This window comes from Protopterus annectens, chromosome 6.part0 (genome assembly GCF_019279795.1).
Source record: "Protopterus annectens isolate FY-2018-M chromosome 6.part0, PAN1.0, whole genome shotgun sequence".
NCBI lineage: Eukaryota > Metazoa > Chordata > Ceratodontiformes > Protopteridae > Protopterus > Protopterus annectens.
In genome coordinates this window covers 1,986,844,423-1,986,859,110 of record NC_056737.1, presented here as the reverse complement: position 1 = coordinate 1,986,859,110, position 14,688 = coordinate 1,986,844,423, and the positions used below count along the sequence as shown (strand labels likewise).

At 35.7% G+C, this 14,688-nt stretch overlaps 1 protein-coding gene across 1 annotated transcript in view; it reads left to right on the top strand.

Annotated features, from left to right (window-relative positions):
• The window catches only part of LOC122805018 (acetylcholinesterase collagenic tail peptide-like), a 951,363-nt gene that overhangs the window by 447,291 nt on the left and 489,384 nt on the right, over positions 1-14,688 (top strand). Inside the window, exon 11 of the mRNA XM_044075274.1 lies at positions 13,480-13,560. Coding sequence (XP_043931209.1) covers positions 13,480-13,560 — 81 coding nt within the window. The remainder of the gene's footprint in view (positions 1-13,479; positions 13,561-14,688) is intronic.

Sequence of the window (14,688 nt, the reverse complement as noted above, 5' to 3'; positions counted from 1 at the left end):
TAATTAACTGATGCTATTCGCATGTTGCAAAGGAATTCTTTGATAACTCTTTTTAACTGATCCTAGCTAAGAACTCTTAAAACTCCAACAGAACAGAAAACTTAAACCCAAGCAAATGTAATAGTAGAATGAGATATAAAATAGAAGTGCTCATAGCTTAAATAAAGAGCTTCAAATCAACATTAAATGCAGAGATGACGGATACTCAGAGCAATGCAGAGCACACAACCGTTAGACAGATATACTATAGTCCCATCTATATGTAAACGATTTTACATTTGCCTAGTTCCTTAATATTAGCAAGGCAAATGCAGATGAGTGGATGTTGTCAGATACAAAGAGATATACAACATGCAAAGGTCTTTCTCTCAGACAGGTCTGAAAGTAATAATCCACATTAATGTTGGGTTATTTCAAATTACATCAATGTTTGTCACCTGCCGTCATTTCACAGGCTAACAGCAACTAGCATACTTCTCTGCATCAGACGTACTTATCTGTCTGATGTTTGTGTAGAACTGGAAGTCATAACACAGTTTAACACTTTTACATTTTCAACCTAGTAATTATTTATGTTTCAAGGCAATTCAAAAACCTGCAGCTGTAGACATTCATGTCTGCTTGTTGCACTGACACTGAGATAACACATTTGTAAAACAAGTTCAGCTTATTTACTTGAAATTTTTCTATTTATGTGAGCATGTTTGAGGCTTCCAGCTTCTGCTATTAATACATACATTTGCACAGGTAATACTTGATATACATGTTTGTTCTTTGTCAGTACAGCACACTGTGTTTACACTCTTGAAGCTCAGTCATACCTCTCAACCTCTTAGAGCAAGACATCTGGACAGTGGCACAAATAAAGGTGGGGCAAAGGCCCACAAATAGTGATACTTTATAAATATTGCTCTTACACACTTAGACAGTTGATAGAATACCAGGTTTTGCATTTGCAGGAATACTCAAAAGGATATGACATCTGACATTCAGATGTATGCTATTATTTTATGACTTCAGTCTTTAATGCTTTGCCAGTGATTTGCCAGACAAAACACAAATATATGTGAAAATGACTACAAATATGAGGCAAGTATGTGATCAGTCTGCAAAACCCTGGACAGTTGAGTGGTATGAGCTCTGTACATAACATACAGTTCAGCACACATTTCTGTACCAGTTGTTTAATATCCACATAACATATATAGGTCTCTGACATTTGTAAGACAAGCATATGTAGCATAGTAATATTCACAAATGACATATGAATATTTACAACAACCAGCTAGCCGGGCAGGCAGTGTCACAGTTAGTATTGTGCAACAGACAATCCAGTAGTACTCGTATGTGAGCTGACCATTGCTGGGGTGACTCAGGGGCCAGAGCTGTGACCTATGCCACTGCAGACAGAGGCATCATGCAACATGTCAGTCCAGGAAGTCTTGATGAGTCCTACTGTTTAAATTCCTATTTCCTATGACTGCATCCCCCCCATCTGCATTCCATTACATGCTTAATTGTATGACGCGCCTGGTATACTGCTGTACTCCTTTGTCAGAAGAAATCCACAAGTATTGTTATCAAGATTTGCAGTTTGTCTTCCAGAAAAAAAGCGTCAGACCTGTTTAGTATATGCAGCAGCCTGCCTTTTGTTGGTAATGCTCATGAGCAAGCGATGGCCTGTACATCGACCGATCTGTGTCTCCCACTTGCTAATCGCATCCAGAACAGCTGTGTTGCCTTTCCATTAGCCAATGACATGGCAACACAGTGCTATAATTAAGTCCTTCATGTAGGCCTTGCCCATTTTCCTGGCCTGTGAGGAGGATATTATGGAGGTGCGGAAGCTACAGCATCACAGAGGGTAGGCGGAAATACTGTCCACTGTTTGGATTGATGTGTTATGTCCACAGGTTTGGATGCTGTGTCTGCATACCTGTCAACCTCTTAGCATAAGAAATCTGGACAAAGCCCAATAAAATGGGGGGACAAAGGGCCAGAAATAGGGACAGATTTTAATTATTGATGTTATAAACTTAGAAAATTGCTAGGGTAACAGGGTTTGTTTTGACATACATTTTCTGAAGGATTTGAAGTCTGAAACTGAATTGTATATTATTATTTAGTGACTTTATTCCTCTATCATTCCAGTGACTTGCCAGAAAACCATACAATATTATGAGGAACAGGCCAAAACTATGAGGCAAAACTCTGGGCATTCTTTGGAAATCTGTACAGTTGAGAGGTATGTATGTCTGGCCATTGTTATCAGACTTTCAGATTCTGTAGCAGTGTACTATATTGGGCTGAGTAAGGAGACAGGCAGATGTGAGTATCATAGCTCCTTTTCTATCTGACTGTGCATGCTGCTACAGTCGATGCTGGTCTATCAGCTGTGTATGTTTGTAGGGGCAGGCTGAGACATGCCCCTAGAAACCTCAACATTCCAAGTACACTGTGTTTTGGGACAGTACATATAGGAATAGTGTGTGACTGGCAATCAGGATATGTTTGTAAAAGCAGTCGTTATACTTCAGAGGTCAGTTGGCTTACTGGTATGTTGCTCTGACTGTAGTGCAGTTGGTTCTGGGTTAAAAATTTCTCACTATACCTGTCAACTGTACAGATTTTCACAGAATGTCCAGGCTTTTGTCACTTATTTTTAGTATATTTCTCATAAAATTGCAGTTTTCTAGCAGATAATTGAGGTTTGAAGTCTGAAAATAAGGAAGAAAAAATAATAGTTTCTGACTTCATATCCTTCAGAAAATTCATGCTAATGCAAATTCTGTTATTCTATTAACTTTCTAAATTTGTAAGAGCAATATTTAAAAAGTGTCCCTATGTTTGGGCCTTTGTCCCACCATTATTTGTGGCTTTCTCCAGATATCTTGCTCTAAGACGTTTAGAGGTATGTTTCGCACTGATGTCTTTTTTTCTCTACAGTTACATCCCTGTAGTGCATGATATATTTGCAAATGCATCAGTAAGTCTCCAGAACTGATTTGGTATAGTGGTGTAATGATCTGAATGTAGTCGGGAAGGTCCTGGGTTCAATGCTTGGCAGCTTTGTCATTTGTCCCTAATGTAACATGACTATACTGCATGATATATATACAAAAGCAGTACTAATTCCACAGAGCTGATATGGTGTAGTGGTATATTGCTGTGACTGTAGTGTACAGAGTCCTGGGTTTAAGAGTTGGTAATGCTGACTTTATTTCCCTAATGTTAAATGACTGTAATATATCATATGTATTTACAAAAGCATTAGCAATTCTCACAGCTGATATGATGTAGTGGTATGTTGCTGTGACTATAGTACACAGGGTCTTTTTCTTGGAGACCTGCCAGTGATTACTTTTTTTCCCTAATGTTCATCCTGTGTTTGATCCCTGGCATGGCTGGTTATTTTGTTGCTGTGCAGAACAGTGGCTGATTGAGATAGAGTGATTAAAGCAGTTTTAAGCGGGTTTGCATGTTTTCTGCGACACTAAGCTGTGCCAAGAGAAGCTTAGCTTCCCTTAGCTGTGCTTAGCAGCACTTACTCCCACTTAAACCTGCACTAATTCCGAAAAAAGAAAAGAAAAAAGGGGTGATAGGAAAGTGGTGAAATGGGGACAAGCAGGGGGAAAAGCATTATGAAAGGCAGCTAGGGATGTGCAGGATGGGTGTAGGAAAAGACTATAGCTCTTCATTTCTTCTGCAGCAACAGCTGTGAATGATGTGAACAATTTGAAATTTAGAGTGTCACACCCCACAGGGAGGGGTGTAGGAGACAAACATTGGTTGAGTAATTCAAGGGTAAATTGATTGACATCAGTCATGGGAGCAAAATGGAGAACTATGTATGGGATGTGATGCAGACAGACAAGACAGCAGATAGGGGTGGTGTATGACACATGAGGGGGGTAAACACCTTGGATAAGGAGGGTGGTTGGGAATCAGAGGCCCATGTACCCCCATTTGGAAACAGTGGGACTAAGGTGCCTACTCATGAGCAGTCACCACTGCTCCTTCCCGTCCCCAAAGGTGGCTGTGTTGGGGCAGGATGGCTCGAGCTGCACCAGTCTGCCCTTGATCTGGCTCAGACATACATCCAACTCTGTCTTGATCACCCTGTGCACCATGTCTCAGAACTGTTTGCAGATGACTAATTCCTCTCAGCGCCCACACCCCGGGGGAGACAGGCCCCATCCCCTGAGGAGGTTCCACCCGAGGGTGTTGTAGGACCAACAGAGAAGGCAGTTCCAGGTTGGGTCCCAGATGTGCTGAGGCCTGGTGCCACAGTCAGATGAGGTGGGACAGGCAGATCCGCTGGGATCTGTCTTCTTAAACGTGCTATGGTGTTGAGGTTTTTCAAAATGTATTCATTAGTCATGAACAACACATTTCAAAATTAGTTTTAACAGCATGCATGGGTGTTCCAATTAACCCAGAACAATAGATGTGAAACAATTAAATAGCAAACAGAACACATGCATAAATGGAATAACAGTCAGTATTGTAACAGCATGCCAGTTACATTTATGGCAACAGGCTACCAACAATAGTATTTGAACAAGCAATTAAATATATGTGCAAAATAGAACACAAGTCCCAACATTAGGTTTTGAGAACAACATACCCATAGTATATGAACAATAATTATTGATGCAGATAAGGAGTGGGGGGGGGGAGAAAGAAAGTCCATTACCAACTGTATAGGCTTATATTTTTCACAACGGTACTGCTCAATACTCTACAGGTATGCCCTCGCTTTACATCTACCTGTGGCCTATAGCTTCTGTAGCACATACATACCTGTTAAACTGTCAGCCTGGAATGGCATGGGGCAAACTGTGAAAACTCTAGGTACATGAGTACAAGGGACTCGTACATGACAGGTTTACATATATGACCAGCAAGGTGTACCCTGCACTGATGTTATGTGAGTGTGCTAATAGCATATTTGTACTGAATTTATATGTGTGCACAAGGTTATTGGCAACAGTGCTCACTAGCCATGACAGAGTGACACTTGACAGACATGTCTTGGGAAGAGTGCATGGTCTATATACCTATCCTGCTGTCCTTTGTAGGTAATGGGTTGGACGCTAGAACGTTTGTACAGAGTTTATTACTATACCCTTCATACAGCTAATACAAACATTTCTTTACCTGTGAGCCCTATGGAGAAAATATTGGTTAACACTACCTGACTGTTTCTACAAATACTCAGGATTACTTGTGTGTAACTAGAAATACATCTTCGTACCAGTCCAAGGATTCAAACTGTGATCTGTGTGTGCAAAACTTAATAACATATATCTATTTCTTATCAGACTGAGCTAATGGGGCACTGCTGTTTGATGCCTAACTGATTTGTGCCTAAAACTCACTTGGTTACACAGTCTAGCCTTGTAATATAAGTGGAGTGTAACAGAAGACTGTAGTGACAGTTAAACATACACGCCCGAGATTCATGCATGATAGATAGTGAACTGTGTATTGATACTTTGAATGCAGGTGTACACATTTAACCTCTAGTGGATGTGAATAGTGTGATCTGTACAGACCATGGCAGGGTGCTAGGTTAAATACCAGACCCATATACATTTGCACATCATACATTTGCAGACTCCACCTATTACAGTCTCATACTTGCCTGCATCAGCATACCTACATTCAGGAATACATGTAGCTTAAATGCAAAGAGTTACACAAGACAATGCTGCAAGAAACACAGTCTAATACATTACACATTGCTATTCAAGGTTCAGATCTTAGTGCAGAACATATATCAATTTTCCTTTTATCTTGTCTTACAGCTCCACATCTACAGTTTGGCATAACAGTTGCTTAGCAGAAGAACCTCAGTGACTTCATGCTCCCATAACCATATTTGCTGTGTAGCACCTGTACACTTGTATTTCTTCAACAACAGACCAGATTAAACACAACAATTTTTTTGGAATAAGCTTTATTGTGGGTAACGTGACGCAGTGCTTTATTACAGTCTAACATCTACATTCAGTTGTACTGCATATCCTGTAGATGAAGAATGTATTCCAGTGATTACATTCACAGCAGCAAGCACACTACATCGTTTTAACAGATGCATTCCTACACAGTATTAATAAAGTACTGGCTTCCTTTCATCAATAGTAGCTTGTTTGCTGCCTTCATCTCTATTACACAGTACCTGGCATTACTTACTTATATGAATGTTGGTCTAACAACACATTTATTCAGTGCACTCACAACACACTATACCTAATGGTGGTAAACAATTGACCTTTCTTATTTATTGGACTATATATATATATATATATATATATATATATATATATATATATATATTGCAAGATACATCTGTACTCACCACACTGCCAACACAGCCTCTCTAGTCGTGCTCCATGGGCTTTCACATTATGAGCTCTCTCCTCTGCAGCTGTGGGGTAAAAACACACCATTATGCATACCTGTCTATCAGAAAATCATACCACAGTTTGATAAAGCAACAGGTCAAATACTTACAAACCTCTGGGGCATTCCTGTCCCAAGCATCTTGGATCCATTGGACCAAGAGAGGCCCCTTCCTCTGTTTGAGGTCATCACAACGGTGACAGACCTGCTCACCAGTGTGCGGCATGCCAGTGGCATTGGGAGCTCACTTGTCAGATGGTCCCAGGCCTCATTCTTGTATTCTGAACCCTGGTACTAGCTCTGCAGTGGTCTGATGTCATGGTTCTTTACAAGAAGCCTAGCCATGACCCAAGACACCAAAATGCCCAGCATTGTACCCAAAAGTGTGCTCCTTCAGCAGCACCTGACATAGCACCTACAAGTATCAAACTATAATAGGGTCTGCCTGTATTCCTGCCTGTGTGGTTCAAATAAGGCCATATTCCCCCCGTTTGCCATCACTGGACCATTTTTGAAAATGCTGAACAAAGCTCAGCAATGCACAAACCCACTAAGCTGAGATGAGCAGTGCTTAAAGTGACAAATGCTGAACAGTGCTTAGCAGTGTGCAAATCCACTCAGCTGAGCTGAATACTGCTTAGAATGGTCTTGTTTAAGCATTCCTTAATTTGGCTTAGCATTGCTTTGCAAAACTGAGCTAAGTGCAAACAACAGTTTTCATTTAAAAAAAATAAGAATTGATTATTAATTACTCATTACTGACATATTAGTAAGCATATATATTTTACTTCACATGATGCCCCCTATGTGCTTTGATTACATTACCTTGGGGTGTGACTGTACTGTATGGGACACATATTTAAATGGGGGATTTCACATCATAGATCCACTGACACTGGCATTTTGGACCAGCTACACTACCCTGGTTAACAAATATCAACACTACATCATTAAACAAACAAAAAGTAATTTAACAGTGCTTTCTCATGTAAAAGCTGAATGCCCTGTCTTGGCATTCAAACCATGCATCTACTGCATGTAAAGTCAGAACGCAAACCACTAACTTTGCTGTAAAGATTTGAGCTATACATTTCTATATATGCAACAGAAAAAAATAATCATTATATATATATATATATATATATATATATATATATATATATATATATATATATATATATATATATATATATATATATACCAAGTACGGAAAAGCAAACACAGAGAAAAAACAATGTACGTGGTGCGAGTAGCAATCCAAGAAACACCAAGGAATATATATCCACAAGAGTACTTCAAGTTCTTGAACGCGAATTTATTTTCAGATAAAATGCGTTTTCGCCGCTACAAAAACACAGCAGCTTCCTCAGAATCAAAACACAAGAAGAAAGCATCAAAATGTTTAAATATACAAAGGGAAGTTGATCAAACAACATCACTTCCTGTCAAGGTGCTAGAACAATAGAACAGTCAAACAGTATATATTATACAATAAATGTTAAAAATATATATGTATAAAATAAACAAATGAACCATTTAAAATTTTTTTTGTTAATAAATAATTAATTTATTATATTCAGTATTAACTTTGTAATTACTAAATACATAAAGATACCTAAATAAACATATTAAAATTATATTTACATTTATATTAATTATTTATTATCAATAAATCAATTAATGAGTAACCAAATACCTAAACATCTAAAATCTAAATGTTTAACGAAACTATATATCTTCATGACCCTTAATTTTCAGAAAGAAATTTTTTTATATCAATGATTTAATTTGAATATATTAAACTAATAAAAAACCATCCCCAAATAAAATAGGACCTAACATAAGGTCCTATCTCATATAACTTTTTAATCTGAGAACTGCTGAAATATTGCAGTTCTCATTTAAACCAGGGAGATTAAAAGCGTCTAATTTGATTTGCCATTCTAATTCATGCAATTCTAACATAAGGGAAAGTGGTCCACCTCTCACACCAGGGAGGAGTTGGTCAATACCCATGAACACAAACTTGTGGTCCAGGTAATTGGATATATGCTTGGCAAGAGCATTATCCAATTTGCTATTTCTGATGGCATAAATATGTTGGTAGACACGTTTGTGAAGCTTTCGATCGGTCTTACCAACATAAAATGCTGTACAGCATTGACAAAAAGCCACATAAATGACAGATTTGCTCTCACAATTGATTTTTTAGTGAATATAATATTTTTTCCTTTTAATGGAAAAAGATTCTCCTGTTCTAACAAGTTTACACCAATTACAAGCTCCACATATTAAAGACCCTTTCCTTCTGTTGAATTGGTTGGTGTATGGTTTTCTTTGTAATAGTTCTTTCAAATTTTTTCCTCTCCTATACACCACTTTTGGCAATAATCCCAACTTTAACGAAAGAAAAGTATCATTACTAATAAAATGCCAGTTTTTAAGAATAATATCAAAAATAAATTTAGAATCAATACTAAAAGTAGTAATGAAACATGTTGAAAAATCAACTTTTTTGTTTTTGTTGTTAGATATAATATCAATTTGAGTCGATGTCAAAATTTCTTGTGAGACATTTAGTGAAGTGGCATTCTGGAATTCCTGACCTTTATTTTCTTCTAATAAAGGTTTATAAAAACCAGTTGATCGTTTAAATTCTATTTCCTCGATAATCCCATCAATGAGAGTATCTGGGTAGCCTCTATTAAGAAATAAATTCCTAAGAAAATTACATTCCTGTTTAAAAGAGTGAATCATACTGCACATGCGCACGGCTCTTACTAACTGACCCTTCACTATGGATCGCTTCTGTCTTAATGGATGTAGACTAGTAAAATGGAGTAGAGAATTGCAATAAGTAGGTTTTCGAAAGACCGAAGACAAGTAATTTCTATTTATTATGTCTTTAGTCAATTTCACATTTAGATAGTTGATTTCATCTACAGAGAAATGATACGTGAATTTAAGAAATCTTGTTCTACTGTTCATATAATGCAATAAAGTTTCTACTTCTAATGCATCACCATGGAATAATATAAAAATGTCATCCAAAAAATGCATGTACAAGCGAAGTTGGCTTTTGAAATCAGGATTTTTTAATATAAACTTATTTTCCCAAAAAGCCATGAAGAAGTTAGCAACGCTTGCACCGCATGGAGAACCCATGGCTACTCCTTGTTTTTGGAGGTAATATTTGTTGTCAAAAATGAAAAAGTTGGAACTAAGAACTATATCTAAAAGTTCTGTAACAATATCTATTTAATTTTGAGTTACCTCCAATTCTTGTAACATTAAAGCTATCCACTCTATAGCTTCCTGATGGGGAATGGAAGTATAAAGATCGACCACGTCGATAGTGAGAAAGTTATTACGTTCATCATATGTAATATTATTAATATTGCTGAGAAAAGACCAAGAATCTTTACAGACAACTGGAATATTCTTAATATATTTACCCAGAATGTGGTCTATTAAACAAGCACAAGGGTAAGTCATAGAAAATCTTCCATCCACCAATGCTCTCATAGGAGGATTCCCAAGATCCTTATGGATCTTGGGAATTCCAAACATAACTGGAACTTTAGGATATGTGATATCTAGGAAATTATATAAGTCAATTTTAATCTTCCCAGATAAAAACATATCTCTCAAATATCCTCTAATCCTGTTATAAATGACATTCATTTCATTAAGTGAAGAAAGGCTATATGCTGGTGAATCCAATACTGATAACATTTTCTCTGTATACGTATCATTATCAAGAATAACCAATCCTCCACCCTTGTCAGGTTTTACAACTCGGATCGGGAGTAGGTTAAGATTGTTTAAGGCTATTCTCTGTTCTTTAGTTACATTAGGATTAATAGATGGTTTTCCAGTCCTAAAGCTATCCTTAATATGTCTAATATCCACTTCACAAACTTTTTCAAAGACACACAATCCAATATGCAATGGAGGATTAAAAACGCTAGGTAATTTCAAACATGAACTTGTGTCACTAGTTTCATTATTAAATAATAAATTCAAATTAAGTTTTCTAATGAAAATCTTCAAATCAATTATAGTCTTTGTTAAATCAAAGTGAACACTAGGTACAAAAGTGTTCCCCCGAGCTAACAACTCAATAAGCTCAGACTGTAAACTGACACTTGAAAAATTATACACCTTAAAATCACCCTTAAGGTTGGTCTGTATAATAGGGTATTCATTAACAGTAGTTTGTGAGCCATTAGGAATTTCTAAATTAAAATTCTCACCTAAGGAAACAACAGGACTCAATTGTTCCGAGCTCTGTTCCTGGTGTAATAGGTCCGTTGAGGCTCTGGGCCTAAAAAATTACTTTGATTACTATTATTCCTCTGATGGTTCTGATGTTCACTATTGTTAGCATTCCTACCTTTATTGGGGTTATTACCTTTGATCCTATTACTCGATCTCGTTCTATTGTTATTCTGTATAATTTCCTCATCATTATTATCGATAGGTAAGGAAGGTGAATCAAGATCATAGGTCTAAGAGGTATCCAAGCTATTAACCCCTGTAGGTACCTCTCGTGAAGGAGGTATCTTTAATTTTGGGTAGGCTTGCTGTTGTTGAAAATTTGAAAGAACTATTACAAAGAAAACCATACACCAACCAATTCAACAGAAGGAAGGGGTCTTTAATATGTGGAGCTTGTAATTGGTGTAAACTTGTTAGAACAGGAGAATCTTTTTCCATTAAAATGAAAAAATATTATATTCACCAAAAAATCAATTGTGAGAGCAAATCTGTCATTTATGTGGCTTTTTGTCAATGCTGTACAGCATTTTATGTTGGTAAGACCGATCGAAAGCTTCGCGAACGTGTCTACCAACATATTTATGCCATCAGAAATAGCAAATTGGATAATGCTCTTGCCAAGCATATATCCAATTACCCGGACCACAAGTTTGTGTTCATGGGTATTGACCAACTCCCCCCTGGTGTGAGAGGTGGACCACTTTCCCTTATGTTAGAATTGCGTGTATTAGAATGGCAAATCAAATTAGACGCTTTTAATCTCCCTGGTTTAAATGAGAACTGCAATATTTCAGCAGTTCTCAGATTAAAAAGTTATATGAGATAGGACCTTATGTTAGGTCCTATTTTATTTGGGGATGGTTTTTTATTAGTTTAATATATTCAAATTAAATCATTGATATACAAAAATTTCTTTCTGAAAATTAAGGGTCATGAAGATATATAGTTTAGTTAAACGTTTAGATTTTAGATGTTTAGGTATTTGGTTACTCATTAATTGATTTATTGATAATAAATAATTAATATAAATATAAATATAATTTTAATATGTTTATTTAGGTATCTTTATGTATTTAGTAATTACAAAGTTAATACTGAATATAATAAATTAATTGTTTATTAACAAAATTTTTTTTTAAATGGTTCATTTGTTTATTTTATACATATATATTTTTAACATTTATTGTATAATATATACTGTTTGACTGTTCTATTGTTCTAGCACCTTGACAGGAAGTGATGTTGTTTGATCAACTTCCCTTTGTATATTTAAACATTTTGGCACTTTCTTCTTGTGTTTTGATTCTGAGGAAGCTTCTGTGTTTTTGTAGTGGCGAAAACGTATTTTATCTGAAAATAAATTTGCGTTCAAGAACTTGAAGTACTCTTGTGGATATATATTCCTTGGTGTTTCTTGGATTGCTACTCGCACCACTTACATTGTTTTTTCTCTCTCTCTCTCTCTCTCTCTCTCTATATATATATATATATATATATATATATATGAAGTAAGCATTTGAGTTTCAGGCCACATACTCTTCATGAAAATCCATGGTAATGCAAAACTTGTCATTCTATCAACTTTCTAAGTTTGTAAGAGCAATATTTATAAACTTTCCCTATTCTTTGGGCTTTTATCCCACTTTTAATCAATGGGCTTTGTCCACACTTCTTGCTGTAAGAGGTTGAGAGGTGTTTGTCCGAGGACACTATTTTATTGTAAAGTGCCATACAGCACTTTCACAATGCAGGAGGTGTGTGTTACAGAACCTGTCACACACCCCTTGCATCAAATCCACTTCCCATTCAGTATTTCAGCGTCCTTGAACACTGTTTTCTATTTTAAAGTGCCATATGGCACTTTGACAGTGTAGGGGGCATGTTACAGATCTGCGAGCACTACTGTAACACTCCCCCTGCACTGATTCCATATCTGTGTACACAGCTTCGTCTCAGTAGCACACCTTCATTAATATGCAAGGCGCTCTGCTGAGAGGCGGATGCGGACAAGGACATCTTTCACTCTGTGTAGGAATAATGCTATTCCTACAAGGAGTTTATTGAATCCTGTCCTTTGTTTTAAATCTAATCAAAGTATTAAAATAAAAACAAAGTATATTCAATGAATACAAGTATTTAGGTATGATAATTGATAAGTTATCATTTAAGCTGCGGTGGTGGTGCTGCGGTAGCGTTGTCACCTCACAGTAAGACGTTGTCCTGTTTGATTCTCAGCTAAAGCTTCTTCTGTGTGGAGACATGCGTGAATGGGTGTACCTTCGTTGAAGGTTGTGCATCAGGCCTGGCAAGTCGGTATGTAAAAATCGTCTGCCAATCATTAGCGGACCGGAGTTTCCGCTGTGGCGACCCCTAACCGGGAAAAGCCGAAAGATACAATTGATAAGTTATAATTTACAACACGTGCATGATTAGTACTAAAGAAAAAGTGCACTCACTTGGTTGTATTGTATAGAATATAGCTATACTTTCTTCCCAAGTTAATTTTTGTTGAAGCATTATGTTTTTGTCCATTGTGGACTACTAGTTTGCTATTCCTGTTACCTGAACTTCAAACCTATTTATTTTTTTATAGCTAGTTAAAGGGTATTACTTCAATGTCATAATTTCTTTACTCTGTCATAAAACCTTTCCACAGAAAAGATTTATTTTTAAAATTATTTTATATGGAAGTGTTTCCTATATTATTTCAAACTGCTGATATAAAGAAGTCTCCACCTCCAGGGACGTAAACATTCTGTAACATCTAATGTACTGTTTTTTTATTGCTAGGGTGAAATAAGTCCAAAAGGTCAAGCTGGCTTGCCTGGTTCACTGGGTTCAAGAGGTATACCTGGGCAAAGAGGAATAAAGGTAAATTTCTCAACAGCTGTGCTACAGTTTCCTGAAATATATGACATGTACATTAACATTTTTAAGCCATCCCGCTTCATGAGTTACTGATGCCTAGTGTAACTTAGATGATAAAATATGTAGACAAAACTTAGCTTATATATATATATATATATATATATATATATATATATATATATATATATATATATATATTTCTATGTGTGTGTGTGTGTGTGTGTGTGTGTGTGTGTGTGTATATATACACATATACAGACATATACTATATATATATATATATATATATATGTATATATATATATATATATATATATATATGTATGTATATATATATATATATATATATATATGTATGTATGTATATATAATATATATATATATATATATATGTATATGTCTATATATATATATATATATATATATATATGTATATGTGTATATATATATATATATATATATATATATATATATATATATATATATATACATATATATATGTATATGTGTATATATATATATATATATATATATGTATATATATATATATATATATATATATATATATATATAAATATGTATATATATATATATATATATATATATATATATATATATATATATATATATATATACATACACCAAATTCCTCCAGCACCAGCTCGCTTCAAATAAACATTCTGTGGTAATAAACCACACCATACGACCATAAATTCACCTTTTTAATGACTTACTGAACAAATACACTCTTCAGTGCACAAAGTAATGTCTCTAAATAAGGCTCAGCTACATTAGAGACATTACTCTGTGCACTGAAGAGTGTATTTGTTCACTATGTTATTAAAAAAGGTGAATTTATGGCCATATGGTGTGGTTTATTACCACGGAAAGTTTATTTCAAGAGAGCTGGTGCTGGGGGAATTTGGTGTGTTTATGACTGACTGTCCATGCACAGCTTTACTTCGGGGTAAGCCGCTGGTTCATGCACTATATATATATATATATATATATATATATATATATATATATATATATCTTCTGAATGTAAAGAAACAAATATTCCTTCTATCTCACCTACCTAGAGAAGAGGACAATGTACTGAAATGCTAAACTAAAAGAGTAAAAAAGGAA